This window comes from Trichomycterus rosablanca, chromosome 2 (genome assembly GCF_030014385.1).
Source record: "Trichomycterus rosablanca isolate fTriRos1 chromosome 2, fTriRos1.hap1, whole genome shotgun sequence".
Lineage (NCBI taxonomy): Eukaryota > Metazoa > Chordata > Actinopteri > Siluriformes > Trichomycteridae > Trichomycterus > Trichomycterus rosablanca.
Window position 1 is genome coordinate 25,087,617 of NC_085989.1, and position 16,032 is coordinate 25,103,648.

The window sequence follows — 16,032 nt, forward strand, 5'->3', positions numbered from 1 at the left end:
CCCAATGTCTGTGTGGGTTTCCTCCAGGTGCTCCGGTTTCCTCCCACAGTCCAAAGACATGCAGTCAGGTTCATTGGAGCTACTGGGCATGAATGTGTGTATGTGTGTGTTTGTCCTGAGTTTGTATGAATGTGTGTATGTGTTTGCCCTGCGATGGACTGCCAACCTGTCCAGGGTGTTTCCTGCCTTTAAATTATACCCACAGTGACCCTGAATAGGATAAAGTGGTGGTAAAACATACAACACTTACATACTTCACTTTATTTATTCTCATTCATTACCCATTCATGCAGCCACTTTAGTCACCTTCCATTACTCTGTAAATACATATTAGTCTATACACTGTACAATCATCATTATCTGTTTAATATTCTTACGTGTCTCCTCATTTAACTTATCTGGTCACTTCTGCACTTTAACTGTATTATATGTATATAATATCTATCTTGCACTTCTGGTTAGATGCTACTGCATTTCGTTGGCCTTGAAACTTGCTTACTCTGCACAATGACAATAAAGTTGAATCTAATCTAATCTAATCTAATCTAAAGAATGTTTTATTTTAATTGTTCATTCTATTTAATATACCACTGTACACTATTATGATTTGGCATTTTATACTCCATATTGTATTCTATTATATTTAATTATTTTACATCTAAGAAACAAACAGGAAAAAAACTCTAAGCAATGTGTATCATATTCTGTCGACCATAAAAAGCCACTTTACCCCAACTTGTAATGGACCAGCATCTCTGTTAAAACCATGATTCGCTAGATAATGCTGGTTCTGTATAAAATGACTATAATTCCAGTGTTAATGTTCTTGTTGATAAGGGCAGTATCAATACTGTTTTCTGTACATCCTTTACCAGTGTGCACCAGCTCAGTGAAATGTGTTACCTGTTGTTGGAGCGCGGCTTGCTGCTTGGTTGCAGGACGCTTGCATCCTCTGTAATGAACACTCGCTCTTCTCTACTGTCTCACTGCTCTGGATTACTTCCTTCAGCTTCTCATCTCACACAAACACATTTTGTCAGAGTAAACCCTCATGTCCCATGTCGGAAAAATCCACCGTGTACACACGACACTTATTGTTGCAGAACGTGAGTCATTTGTAGAGCCTGGAAGCGCGTGGACTGCCTCTCGCCGCTTTTCAGCCTTTAATAGCGCTTAAACATGATTGAATAACGCGACCGTTAACGCGCAGAAGACTCGCTTCTTTCCTCCGCCCTGAGAGCTCCCTCCCTGTTCTTTCTGCTGACCCGGTCTCAAGCAGTGACAGATTTGAGCAAACACACCTGCAGTCATGTGCTAGGCCGGGAACCGGTATGCTACACAGATGTATTTCTAAACGGCGCGTCCTATTTTCTGTTCCCAGTCGTGAGTCGTTTATCAAAACGCGCGCGTATCGGTTCGGTATCGATTCTATATAAGGAGAACCGTGAGTCGTGCACACGGTCGAACCATTTTCCCAATAGACGCGCCAGTATATTCGCTTTATCGCTCTTGTATAACGGACACCATACGCTGGGTATAATCATAAAACAATGGTCGCTTTGCCATTCATAAATAAATATTGCTTACATGATTAAGATTCATCTAAAACAACGTCAGTGCTGTATTTTCTATTCGCCTGTAACAGATAAAGCACCGGATGCTATAACATAGACCAGACCACCACCACAAGGTATCCCCTACCTCACCCTGAGCTCCATCACCAGTTACTAATCCACACACCAGAGAGCCTCAGGTCCGATCAGCGCACGAACAATAGCCGCAACATCACACCGCTCTACATACACTCTTCACACTTCATTCAAAACCAACGGAATTTCGCTCCTGGTGTATGAACTGTCACCGCAAAAGCACATGGCGTTATTATTGTCCGATTTCCATTATTCTAACGCTCAGCAGGACCCGCCCCCTTAACAGCTTCTGATTGGTTTCTAAGCCTGGAGGAGTCTTAGGCCACTGCTACATCTGGCGCGCTCTCGGGACCAATGAACCTCAATCGACCTTGACCACTAAACTCGAACTGGACAGGTGATGACAGACAATCAATTGCTACAAAAATGTTTTACTGGAACAGCCGTTGCCGCAGGTCAATTCTCAGACTAAAAACAAAGTGCTGAAGGAAGCAAAGAAGACAGGAGAGAAAAAAAAAAATAATTCCATTTATTAATTCAGCAATGAAAGCAATACAGGAACGCTTCCTGAACAGGACGCCAAACTGCATTACACACTCAGCTCTGTGCTTACTCACACAATTCACGTTCGAACCCGACTTAGCACAGACAACACCCAGAGGCAAGGCTCAAGCCCATGGTCCCAAGGACCCTAGCTCTGTGTCACCCACTCTACCATCCTATGGATACTGTGGCAAACAACCCAGTTGCAGCCCGTATGGACATTACTTTGTTCATTTTCAGTAAGTGCCAAATTTGGGTCAGGGTCACCTGAGTCTAGCACCATTTTTAGACCACAGGTACAAGGCAGAAGGGTGCCATGGTGGCTAAGTGGGTAGCACTGTCGCCTCACAGCAAGAAGGTCCTGGGTTCGATCCCCAGGTGCGGCGGTCCGGGTCCTTTCTGTGTGGAGTTTGCATGTTCTTCCCGTGCCTGCGTGGGTTTACTCCGGGAACTCCGGTTTCCTCCCACAGTCCAAAGACATGCAAGTGAGGTAAATTGGAGACACTAAATTGCCCATATGTTTGATATAACCTTGTGTGAACTGCTGAACCTTGTGTAATGAATAACTACCATTCCTGTCATGAATGTGTAAAACATGACGTTAAAATTCTAATAAACAAACAAACAAGGCAGAAATATACTCTACACCTAGGGTAAACATTGTAAATCCAAAATGTTTTGAGAAGAAACCATAGAAATCCCACACAAGAAGATGCCAAACTTTTCACAGTGACTGAAGGTGAATTTTTTTTGGTTAGAATCGCCAGAATTCAGAAACATTGGGAGATAACATAACAGGGCTTTACTTACTTATAATTTACTTACAGCGGCCAACGCTGAGGTTTAAATTCAAGTTCCTGAGACCCTTGTTACCCGTTGTTACACCCAAACTACCTGCTGCACCTGTGTCAGTAAATCAATATTTACCCAATTTTAATATTGGGCATTACAGGACATACAGAGTTGGGAATTTTTTAAGTTTAGGTACCTTGCATTACATTAATTGCCAATGTTATCAGGCATACCAAATACATTAAAATAATAAATGCCAGTAATGAACAACCCACATCTTGCTTTGCCACTATCTCACTGTCACTTGACTTTGATGGCATGAAGTCAAGCAATTTAAGGATCTGAACGATTAAAATTGTGCTAAGTATGACAACATATCACATATAATTTGTACAAAACTATACTATCAAATATTACTGAACATGTTAGAGTAACATGTGACATGTAATAATTGTATATAGGTTATTAACTTAAATTAGGGCAGCAGAAAGGCAAAACAGGTAGTGTGGCTACCACAGAACTCCAGAATCCTGGTAACCTGGGTTTGATTCTGACCTCTGGATAATGTCAGTGAGAAGTTTGATACATAATATATATTCCTCCCACCTAAAAATGCATTGGATTGGTGGACTGACTACTTAAACTGTCCTGACATGTAAACGATTGAGTAAATGGGTGATTGTGTAATGCCTTGCAATGCACTGGCACCCCTCTCCAGGGTATAGTCCTGATAGGCTTAAAAGTAAAGACGATTAATCAGTTATTGAGATGAATGAATAGGCCTAAATATACAGTATATATATATATATATATATATATATATATATATAAAAACAGTGATAGAATTTTTAAACTCTGTTCTGATGTGTTTACAACCAAATTTAACCTATAAAAAAAAACAACCTATAAAAAAAGTCTTGGAATATTTATAGGACAGCAGGGGCAGATGTACATATAACACCATCATAGTCCAGTGGTAGTACCTTTCCTTAGTTACAGTGTATCACAAAAGTGAGTACACCCCTCACATTTCTGCAGATATTTAAGTATATCTTTTCATGGGACAACACTGACAAAATGACACTTTGACACAATGAAAAGTAGTCTGTGTGCAGCTTATATAACAGTGTAAATTTATTCTTCCCTCAAAATAACTCAATATACAGCCATTAATGTCTAAACCACCGGCAACAAAAGTGAGTACACCCCTTAGTGAAAGTTCCTGAAGTGTCAATATTTTGTGTGGCCACCATTATTTCCCAGAACTGCCTTAACTCTCCTGGGCATGGAGTTTACCAGAGCTTCACAGGTTGCCACTGGAATGCTTTTCCACTCCTCCATGACGACATCACGGAGCTGGCGGATATTCGAGACTTTGCGCTCCTCCACCTTCCGCTTGAGGATGCCCCAAAGATGTTCTATTGGGTTTAGGTCTGGAGACATGCTTGGCCAGTCCATCACCTTTACCCTCAGCCTCTTCAATAAAGCAGTGGTCGTCTTAGAGGTGTGTTTGGGGTCATTATCATGCTGGAACACTGCCCTGCGACCCAGTTTCCGGAGGGAGGGGATCATGCTCTGCTTCAGTATTTCACAGTACATATTGGAGTTCATGTGTCCCTCAATGAAATGTAACTCCCCAACACCTGCTGCACCCATGCAGCCCCAGACCATGGCATTCCCACCACCATGCTTGACTGTAGGCATGACACACTTATCTTTGTACTCCTCACCTGATTGCCGCCACACATGCTTGAGACCATCTGAACCAAACAAATTAATCTTGGTCTCATCAGACCATAGGACATGGTTCCAGTAATCCATGTCCTTTGTTGACATGTCTTCAGCAAACTGTTTGCGGGCTTTCTTGTGTAGAGACTTCAGAAGAGGCTTCCTTCTGGGGTGACAGCCATGCAGACCAATTTGATGTAGTGTGCGGCGTATGGTCTGAGCACTGACAGGCTGACCCCCCACCTTTTCAATCTCTGCAGTAATGCTGACAGCACTCCTGCACCTATCTTTCAAAGACAGCAGTTGGATGTGACGCTGAGCACGTGCACTCAGCTTCTTTGGACGACCAACGCGAGGTCTGTTCTGAGTGGACCCTGCTCTTTTAAAACGCTGGATGATCTTGGCCACTGTGCTGCAGCTCAGTTTCAGGGTGTTGGCAATCTTCTTGTAGCCTTGGCCATCTTCACGTAGCGCAACAATTCGTCTTTTAAGATCCTCAGAGAGTTCTTTGCCATGAGGTGCCATGTTGGAACTTTCAGTGACCAGTATGAGAGAGTGTGAGAGCTGTACTACTAAATTGAACACACCTGCTCCCTATGCACACCTGAGACCTAGTAACACTAACAAATCACATGACATTTTGGAGGGAAAATGACAAGCAGTGCTCAATTTGGACATTTAGGGGTGTAGTCTCTTAGGGGTGTACTCACTTTTGTTGCCGGTGGTTTAGACATTAATGGCTGTATATTGAGTTATTTTGAGGGAAGAATAAATTTACACTGTTATATAAGCTGCACACAGACTACTTTTCATTGTGTCAAAGTGTCATTTTGTCAGTGTTGTCCCATGAAAAGATATACTTAAATATCTGCAGAAATGTGAGGGGTGTACTCACTTCTGTGATACACTGTACATGAGGCGGGAAAAGGTTGAGTGATTGCAAAAGACTAATATTCCTATTTATGTTTTGCTTTTTATTTACACCTGTCCTGATTTGATAGGTGGGATACTTACTTTGAAAGTAAAATCATGAGTGCACAATCAATGAAATTTTCTTTTAACTAAACAGCTGTAGTAATGAATGTATCGTCAAATCCCTCTTCAACATGGTTGGGATCTGCTGCCATCTAGTGTTCCATTTTATTTAAATAGTTCAAAAAACATTTAAAAATTAAGTAATCCTTTGATCAAGAGTTGGCACATATTCTTATGGCATGACAAAAATAAGAATATAAAATTACACATCAGGTATACAATGCTGGCTTTTGTTATTTTTTAAGGGTTCATTCATAAATTATTATTTGTCTTTTTTAACATAATTAAATGTGTGCTTTTTGTAAATGTTTGATTTATTATTTAACATTCAAACCCTAAATAATTAAATGAATCGTTTTAAAACATAAAGGACGTCATTTTCACACATTTAGTGATTACTGAGTGGATTAAACGACCCCAGAAACAGGACAGATTTGTTCAGTAAAAATCTCCTAGATCACTTTGGTTTAGGAGTCAGAAGGTACACCTTCTCAGTAAGTGAATCTATTCCCCATGCTTTATGTCTTTCCTCAAAAGCATCCGCAGTCTGCAAGAGCTCAATGTCAAAAGCTTCACCTACAAAACAGAGACAGACAGAGAGACAGAGAGAGAGAGAGAGAGAGAGAGACATGCATGATCTATACTCTTTAAGAAATACAATCCTTTTTAAATAAGGTGTTAGGAAAAGCTTAGCCTCGCTATAATCAAACATTTATCTGGTATAGTGGAATAATCAGTCCTGACCAGGTAGCAGACGGTGAGTGAGGAACACATGAGATCACCTCACTCCAAATTAGGGCTGGACGATATGGCTAAAATTTATATCACGATATAACTCCTATTTTCGGTCGATACAATATAATTCCGATATCGATATGAATAATACTGAATAAAGCTGAATACACCACTGAATTAACCACTGAATTAGTCCTTCCTCTCTTATCAGCTATTTCGTCTGCTTCTTTTTCAACTGTGTACAGTGGCGGAGCCAGACAATTTTCATAGTGGTGGCCAGACTGAGACCATTGCTCACACAGGGGTGGCACAGAAACTGTCTGATACCTTATTTTTTGTATGTGGCAAGTGGCTGTTGATCTAGTAATGTTTTGTTCACTCACTTGTTTACCTATACAGGCAGTGAATGTAATGTAGAATTACATCAAGCCTAGCATAATAAGCTTTTTACTTTTTTTCCTCATTTTCCCTGTGAAAAACTAAAATATAGCCTATAACCATAACATTATGAGGAAGAATTTCAAAGATAATCCTTTGCAATACTTGATCATTTGACTTCAAACTTGTGTGTACTGATGAGACTCATTTGAACCCCAGAACATGCTAGTGTGAATGCATGGAAAACAAATTTAAATTTTCTTTCAAGAATATGACACATTCTGACCAACACTATTACACTAAATCAGCATTGAAAATTGACTTTACTCTTAATATCCTTCTACAATGCTGGGGCTTCTTAAAACTGAATATTTTCTGTTAAATAGAAGTGTTATTTAAATTCCATTAAATTGTTTTTCAGAAAAAACCCGCCCAATTTAGAGGAAAACCGCCCAATCTGGCAACAGAGGAACACGCAGAGCCCGTTAGTGCCTTTACTCTTAGCGCGCCACAACTACTAAGTATTATAACTTAGTATAACTACTAAGTATCATTAGTACTCAGTAGTAGTACTTCTTCTGTAATAGTGTTGGTGGTTGACATTTATGTTGAGTGTATTACTGCACTGTTTTCATGGAGAACTACTTAAGGTACGCTGTTGAATTGAGTCCCTGTGGGAACACCTGCGTGCAAAAATGCTTCCGCAAAAAAGTTACACCGGCAAAGCTGACGTAATATATATCGTTCGAATTTGTTTAAAAATCATATCACCGTTATTGAAACATTTTCTATCGCGATATATATCGATATCGAATTATTGTCCAGCACTACTCCAAATTGTCTTCTGTTCACATGTGAAGTTAAAATAATAGTGAAAAATATCATAGATTTAAAACAATTAAAATTATTGTGTTAACAATAAAACCCCCAGCAAAAATTAATACTTGTGTGATTTTGATTATTTCAGTTACACTGTGGTGAGGATTTTAAAGAAAATCTAAACTTAGGTTGTGTTTTTAAAATGATGAATCACTGCTAAATCATGTATTGGGGGCATCAGCCTATCTAGTTTTTAAACTGAAAAGTGATTACTTAATGTTGCTTGCCCTATCAGCATGTAAAACTTCTTGCTTGTACATTTTTGGTGTTGGTTAATGCTTGTGAATCTCAAATAGGCTTATGTCTGCTGGCAAACAAATACAGAAGCTGTTAAAAATCTCAAAAAAGCTAGGGTGATAAAGAACAGTACTGTGCTAAAGATTAATTTTTAAACAAGCAACAGTGACCTAAACTAAAATTCTAAAACCCTTTGAAGTCAAATGAAGTCAGCTTGCAGTGGTTAGCACCTAGGTCTTTCAGTCCAATACTGAATTCTATTTATTTATTAGGATTTTAACGCCATACAGTAGTGTTCAAAAAAATAGCAGTGACTTTAAAAAAGTGAATAAAGCACAAAATCATTATAATAACTTTTATTTCCATAAATGCAAACGCACTGAAAATACTACACTTTCAATTCTAAATCAAAACATTAACAAAATGTAGCCAGTTTGTGTTAATCCTTTACAGAAAGTTAAGAAAAATGAATATTAGGCTGTTCAAAAAAACATATAAATGAAAAAATGTTTGAGGTTTCACTTTACTTTAAATTACTGAACTACTATTCAGTGGCAGAACAATTGTTTCTGAGATCTGTGTTGCATGGAGTCGACCAACTTCTGGCACCTCTGAACAGGTATTCCAGTCCAGTATGATTAGACTACATTCCACAGTTCTTCTGCAATTTTGGGTTTTGCCTCAAAAAAACACGTTTCAGATTTCAGCCCACAAGTTCTCTCTGGGATTGAAGTCAGGGAATTGGGCTGGTCACTCTATTACCTCAATCTTGTTTGTCTGTAACCAAGATGTTTTGGGTCATTGTCATGTTGAAACACCCATTTTAAGGACATTTCTTCTTCAACATAGGGCAACATGATCTCCTCAAGTATTCTGATATATTTAATCTGATCCATGATCCCTCGTATGTGATAAATAGACGTAACACCATGGTATGAAAAACATCCCCATATAATAGTTTTGTACCACCATGCTTTACTGTCTTCACAGTGTACTGTGGCTTGAATTCAGTGCTCGAGGGTCGTCTGACATACTGTCTACGGCCACTAGACCCAAAAAGAACAATTTTGCTTTCATCAGTCCACAAATGTTGAGCCATTTCTCTTTGGACCAGTCAATGTGTTTCTTGGCAAATTGTAACCCATTCAGGACACGTCTCTTTCTTAACAACGGGACTTTGCAGGAGTTCTTGCTGGTAAATTGGCTTCATTTAATCATCTTCTGTACTCACTGCTAACTTCAGATGTTCCTTGATCTTTCTGGTGGTGATCACTGGCTGAGCCTTTGCCATTCTGGCTATTCTCTGATCCATTCGAACAGTAGTTCCACGCTTCCTTCTGCGTCTTTCAGGTTTTGGTTGTCACTTTAAGGCATTTTAGCTGAGCAGCCAATAATTTGCTGCACTTCTCTGTATGTTTTTTCCCTCTACAATCAACTTTTTAATCAAAGTACACTGTTCATCAGAACAATGTCTGGAACAACCCATTTTACCCAGTATTTCAGAAGGAAATGAGCTATGACCAACCTGTGCAACATTTGCCACCCTCCTACATTAAATAAGGGCCAAAACTGACACCCGTTCTTCTGCAGAATGAATGACTTCACCAATTGAACTCCTCACTGCTATTATTTTGAACAACCCCCTTTCAATCAATGCTTCAATTACTCAGAATGAGTGGGATGCATGTCCTAATTGTTGGGTTTGTTTTGTTTTCATTACTCTAATACACTTTCAAGTGAATTTTTTGCTATGTAGAAATAGCATTTCTACTAAAAACAGTGATTTATCAAGTTAATGGTGTTGGACTGCTATTTTTTTGAACACTACTGTATTTTACACACTTTGGTTACATTCATGACAGGACAGGTAATTATTCATTACACAAGATTCATCAGTTCACAAGTTCAATGTCAAACACAGTCATGGACAATTTAGTATCTCTAATTCACCTCACTTGCATGTCTTTGGGCTGTGGGAGGAAACTGGAGCTCCCGGCAGAAACCCACGCAGACACGGGGAGAACATGCAAACCACACAGAAAGGACCCGGACCACCCCACCTGGGGGATCGAACCCAGTACCTTCTTGCTGTGAGGCGACAGTGCTACCCACCGAGCCACCCACAATCCTGAATTAAACAGCCCAAACTCTGATTTTGTCAGCTGCTAAATTTTTTAGGGGTAAACACATAAAAACACAAATGTAAAGGAGAAATAATATAGTCCCACAAAGAGCCAACAATGAATCCACACACTGTATACTCGAAATGTTTTTAAGTGATATCACCAAGTAGCACAACGTTGCCTCATCAATTTCGTCTTCTTTAACTGTATAAATAAGCAACATTTCTTAGTGAACAGCAATGCCAGCCCTTAATACCTCAGTTCTAAACCACTGAAATCTAGTTTAGCAAGTCATTATGTAACATGATAGATAAAATGTATTTTATTGTAAAGCAGACTATGTAATTAAGGCAAACGTACCATATAAATTCTTCACAACTTCTTCAGGCACAAAGAAAGGTGGTCCTGATGTATAAAAAAGAGCAGTGAAAAATACTGTAACACAATATTTCTAGAATGTAAAACAAATGTTTTAACAATATAAACCTTTGTGGCGCTCAGGGTCGTATTCCATTGTGTCCAGTAAGTACCTGCAGTCCTTGTCTATTAAGGACATGATAAGATTGGCATACCTAATGGACAGAATCAAATAAATAAAGAATAAAAAATTAGTTAATGTTGCACTGCTACATTCATGTTATCACTACCTACAACAACCTCCTGAAGTTAGGAATTATAAATCACATTACTTACTTTTGTCTGTCACAGGGGTTTATCGCCACCAGAGATCCTCTATCCCAAATTCCTCCAAATTGTCCTTCTTTAGCACTGCAGAGAGAAAAAAAGCAAGTGGAATATTGAAAATATGCAGCCCTGTTCCGATTTCTAAATCTCCAACTATGAAGTACAAACTGTACCTGGAGAACTTATATAAATCACACTGATAGATGGAGATCTTTCCGTCAGGACTCTGGTAACAGAGGAAATCCATTAGTTAAGTAAAAACAACTCATGACTCATAAAACGGATGAGAGAAATCAGATCACATTATGCTTTACTAAGCTTAGCACTGGCAACATCAGTACTTTCAGAGCCAAGAAGACTACTTCAAAAAGAGATACAGAAAGCCTGTTAACAACAAACAGTAGTGCCACACTAATAAAAGCAGCATAGAATTCCTAGAAATTCTATTTAAGTATACTGGGCAGATGTGAACGGTGACCTTCGTTAATATGTATTGAACTAATTTGGGATTCACCATAAGGTCCACACAAACTCACAGGCAAGCTATTGTAGAAGGAATTGAAAAAAAAGAACACCTTTTTTTTTTTTTTTTACCAGACTGTTTGTGACATCATTAAATTGTGACTCCTTGGCCTCAAGTATTTGCAACTCCAAGGGTCGATAACTCATATTCTTGAATGTGAATCTCAGCGGTGCTAGTGACCTGGGTAGGCAGATAACGAACACAATTCTCAACAGTCTTTTGCTAATGTAAAATGCAAACTCTGCATCCAGTTGAGGCATGGACACAAATGCAAGGGTCTTCATATGAAGCATAGAGAGACTCTTCATATATAGTACACTAATGTCAGCAGGAGGGGGCATGATAGTCTGCTGCCCCCCTTGGCTGGGTGGGTTGTGCAAGTGACAGAAAAATAGCAATATGAATGTGGAAATGACTGCATTGGGGACACCCTCCCATCTGTATAATTTAAATTATGAAAGACAATGCATTAAACCCATGAGCAAAAAAAAAAAAAATTACTCACTTGAATCATTTGCAAATGTATGTGGTCTGACTGCATGTTAAACTCATGCTAATGTGGATTTGTATGTAGCATTATTTATTTATTTAACAGATAAGATATTTGGCATCATGCCCCACTATAAAGGTAAAACTCTGCTACTCATCTTATACATCTCTGTTCTTTAAATAGCCTTTAGTTAGCCTCAGTGGTTAATGAAAATACCATGAAAATAAAAAGGCCATTTCTTTGAACATAATATATACAATTTGCTTTTTGAACATAATATATACAATGCAGGTCGAATTATCTTACAATATGTTTAGCAGATTCAGGCTGCACGTTGCAAATATGTCTAGGAACAATACTTCCTAGGGTAAAATGTACCAGCAGGCAAACCCCACAGAAATAAATATGGGATAATGCTAAACACTCTTTGTCATAAAACATAATTATAATACAACCCCAAATCAGAAAAAGTTGGGACAGCATGGGAAATGCAAATAATAAAAAACACAAATACCTGAAATGCAGGAATGGATGTTTATTAATAAATGAAATAAAGTTGAGCAGACAAAACATGAAATATATTTGGTTCAAACTGCAATCAAATAAAAGTAAATGTAAGGAACACTGCTTTTTTTATTTTAGCTGCATTTTCCATACTGTCCCAACTTTGATTTGGGGTTGTACAATAACGTAAAGAATATGTGATTTACAATTTATGGGAACCCAATTCATCCTAAGGTGGCCTACAGTACATTGGATAGCCTTAGATATACATAAAATTTAGATTATTAATCAGAAAATTGTGAAAGGCACACTGTGTTAACCTTGAACACTTTCGTCCCAGGTATGGATGGCACCGTCTCCTCTTTGACCTTTAGGCCATGCTCTTCAAAGAACTGCTTTATCGCTTTCTCAGAAATCTCAACCCCAACAACTGTGTGGCCCATATCAGCCAGCCTAAGCCAAACAAATCACAAAACATAAATAGCTCAGAGACAGCTAATAGTTAAACATCATGTACTATCCCACTGCAATGAAAAAAGCAATAAAAACAAACCATTCACCATTTCATGTCTACAGCTTTACCACAGAGGGGAAAGAAGAACCGAACCTGCTGTCGTCCACACAGCAATTTGTCTATATTGCTCTTTAGCATCCTGGGAAAAGAGGACACAGTACAACAAAAAAAATGCAAAAAAACAGTAAGCAATATATATAATGGAATGTCAATCATAGATGAAATTCAATAGTAAATTTGATACTTGCGGGTGAACATCATGCTGATGAAAGGCAATTCTTCCTTCTTGCCATTTTTCCTCCCATTCACTTAATGCCATTACCCTGTCTGTCTGGGCAGCCATTCTTTTTTAACCCGTCAGTCAAATGAAGAAGGCTGAAGGAAGTGTGTTCTGCAATTATAACACCAAAAGCACAATGTGTAATGGTAAATAAGCTTCTAAAAAGTCACTGGTAACAAGAGTCTGCACACACTATAAGACCAAACATAATGTAAATAAAGGATTAACACTAGGTGTTTTAGCCAAATGCATTTTTAAAAGGCGTTTAAAATCAGTTACAGTAAATTATTTGCTACCAACTTTGTGGCAGCAGTTCTTGTGCACTATGCAAGGCTCATAACCTTTGTTCATTACTAAAAATGTTACACCCACCCACAGAAATCCCAATAAATTATCAAAAGGCAGCCTATAAATAGCTACAGGGAGGACACACTTATTGATAGGTATAGATCAGAAGCAATGGCCTGTGGATAACTTTGTATGGAGTTCCCCCACAGAATACTGTAACAAAATACTGTAATTCAAAATACTGAAACAATATTTCTGTCCGAAATAAAGAAATTATAAAGACGTGGTTTGACAAGGTTAGCAGGGAGGAACTCCAGTTACCTGCACAAAGCCCTGATCTCAGGGTCACTAAACACTACTGGGATAAATTGGAGTGGATAAGTTTTAAATTGTAGGTAATACTTCCTCCTCACCATTGTACAAGTGCGATCAGTAACTGTAAGGTAAATGTTCTTGCTTTACCAGCCTGATCTCTAATAATAATGAGGGGCTTCCCTGGAGGTGATTAAACATCCGAAGGACTGGTGCCAGGGTAACAATCTCCTCCTTAATGTCAGCAAGATAAAGGAGATGATAGTGGGACTGCAGAAAGAGAGGAGCCACCACCCTGCAGTGGAAAGTGTAGATCATTTCAAATAACTTAGAGCTCACACCTTGAAGCACACTTGCCACACCATCACCCAGGCAAGAAAGGCCTGTCACAGTCTACCACCTTAGATACTCAAGGGACTTTAAACTGCCCTCCAAGGTGGTTTGGAACTTCTAGACCTGCACTACTGAAAGCATCCTCACAGGGAACATCACAGCCTGGTCTGGGAACAGTACCAAGCAGGACAGGTAGGCTCTCCAGAGAGTGGTGATCAGATAAGCACATCAGCGTAAAATTATATGACTGGTGTTACTTTAGGTAGGGTGTGTTTATCTTTTATTAGGAGTTAAGTAAATTCAGGAGATCTTTAATCAATGTAGACAAAATAACTCTAACTGATAGAGAATATAATATACAGTAATGCAGTATGTAATATATATAAGAAGGTGGTAATAATTAAGTATGGAGAATATAACATAGTAGTGTAGTAGCATAAGGTCTGGCAATGGCTCTGAGGATTTAATCTCTGTACCTAACAGCATTCATGGTACCGCTGGCTATCACATGGAGGTTTGTGCGACCCTCCAAGGATATGCCTCCCCAGACCATCACTGACCCAGTTTCTACACATTGTCCATTTTATCGGCTTCACTTACCATATAGAAGCACTTTGTAGTTCTACAATTACTGACTGTAGTCCATCTGTTTCTCTGAATGCTTTGTTACCCCCCTTTCATGCTGTTCTTCAATGGTCAGGACTCTCCCGGGACCCCTAAAGAGCAGGCATTATTTAGGTGGTGGATCATTCTCAGCAGCAATGGATGAGCGATCGTCTCTGACTTTACATCTACAAGGTGGACCAACTAGGTAGGAGTTTCTAAAAGAGTGGACAGTGAGTGAACACGGTATTTAAAAACTCCAGCAGCGCTGCTGTGTCTGATCCATTAATACCAGCACAACACACACTAACACACCACCACCATGTCAGTGTCACTGCAGTGCTGAGAATGATCCACCACCTAAATAATACCTGCTCTGTGGGGATCATGACCATTGAAGAACAGGGTGAAAGCAGGCTAAAAAGGTATGTAGAGAAACAGATGGATTACAGTCTACCGTATGTGGTAGTGCAGGTTAGCAATAATATATTATTTACACACACACACACACACACACACACACACGCGCGCGCACACGCGCACGGCCACGACAGTAGACAGTAAAAAATGCACGTGATAGGGTTTGCTTCAATAATCCTAACCTCACATTACCTGCACAATTCTAAACAACACATTGGTGCATTTATTTATAAATGGCTTATGAATCATAAATATAGGAAACAGTCCGAAATAACAAACTACTACTGAAGTAAGCTCAATGTTTACATAAATATTCTTTTTACAAATGTAATTTTACAAACGTCACACATAAATGCGTTAGAAATACATATTTCAGGGGGCAAAACAGTTATTTAATAACCACATTACCTTAGTTAATTCAGTTATAACACCAGCTTCTCTTCATTCGAGGTGCATGAGAACTGGAACAGGAAGAGTTTGGGTGAGTGGGCGGATATTTAGCAGCTATAGGACTAGCCACCTCTCTATCCTCACGGTTTCCGCCTACGTTTTGTACCCAGGCATTAAGTGTTCATCGTGTTTCAGGGGACAGAGTACTGTACACATTGTAATAAAGTAACTACAAAGATTATTCTAGCAAATACAACTACAAAAGTCAAAAAATAATAGATAAAATAAATTATTATTAATTTTGAGCAACATTTAAGGCTTTGAGCGTTCCCAGGACCACAGCTTTCTCACAGTCATTCTAAAATGAAAAGCTTGGCACAACCTTGAACCTCCCCAAACTGAGCAACTTGGCAAGAAGGGCATTGGTCAGGGAGATAAGAGAGCCACACAAAACATGTTCCACATGTCCTGTGCAGAGTTCCGAGAACCTGCTGGTACACAGCCATTTCTGCACCACTTCATAAATCAGCCCCTACGGCAGCTGCAAGACTAAAACCAGTGTTGAGTTAAAGACATATGACCACCTGTTTAA

The 16,032-nt window shown here is 39.1% G+C and overlaps 2 protein-coding genes across 2 annotated transcripts in view; both read right to left on the reverse strand.

The window, feature by feature from the left end:
- LOC134331573 (exostosin-1c) overlaps window positions 1-1,399 on the reverse strand; it is a 106,823-nt gene extending 105,424 nt beyond the window's left edge. Inside the window, exon 1 of the mRNA XM_063013047.1 lies at window positions 904-1,399. The gene's annotated coding sequence lies outside the window, so the exon portion shown is untranslated. The remainder of the gene's footprint in view (window positions 1-903) is intronic.
- A 4,266-nt stretch (window positions 1,400-5,665) lies between these two features.
- Window positions 5,666-15,765, reverse strand: LOC134331583 (probable thiopurine S-methyltransferase). Its single transcript, XM_063013058.1, has 9 exons — window positions 15,459-15,765; window positions 13,063-13,205; window positions 12,861-12,953; window positions 12,621-12,753; window positions 10,957-11,009; window positions 10,793-10,867; window positions 10,586-10,671; window positions 10,460-10,504; window positions 5,666-6,323 (listed from the first exon to the last, which is right to left on the reverse strand). The coding sequence occupies exons 2-9, from the start codon at window positions 13,155-13,157 to the stop codon at window positions 6,205-6,207; spliced, it is 699 nt and encodes a 232-aa protein (XP_062869128.1). The 5' UTR covers window positions 13,158-13,205; window positions 15,459-15,765; the 3' UTR covers window positions 5,666-6,204.
- Window positions 15,766-16,032: the final 267 nt, after the last annotated feature.

What these genes read in the sequence shown, in the direction of transcription:
- LOC134331583 (XM_063013058.1), bottom strand. Translation starts at nt 13,157, where the DNA reads ATGGCTGCCCAGACAGACAGGGTAATGGCATTAAGTGAATGGGAGGAA. An exon ending in CTGGGACGAAAGTGTTCAAG is followed by an intron (nt 11,010 to 12,620) that starts GTTAACACAGTG and finishes CTCTGTTACCAG; the next exon opens with AGTCCTGACGGAAAGATCTC. An exon ending in GATTTATATAAGTTCTCCAG is followed by an intron (nt 10,868 to 10,956) that starts GTACAGTTTGTA and finishes TTCTCTCTGCAG; the next exon opens with TGCTAAAGAAGGACAATTTG.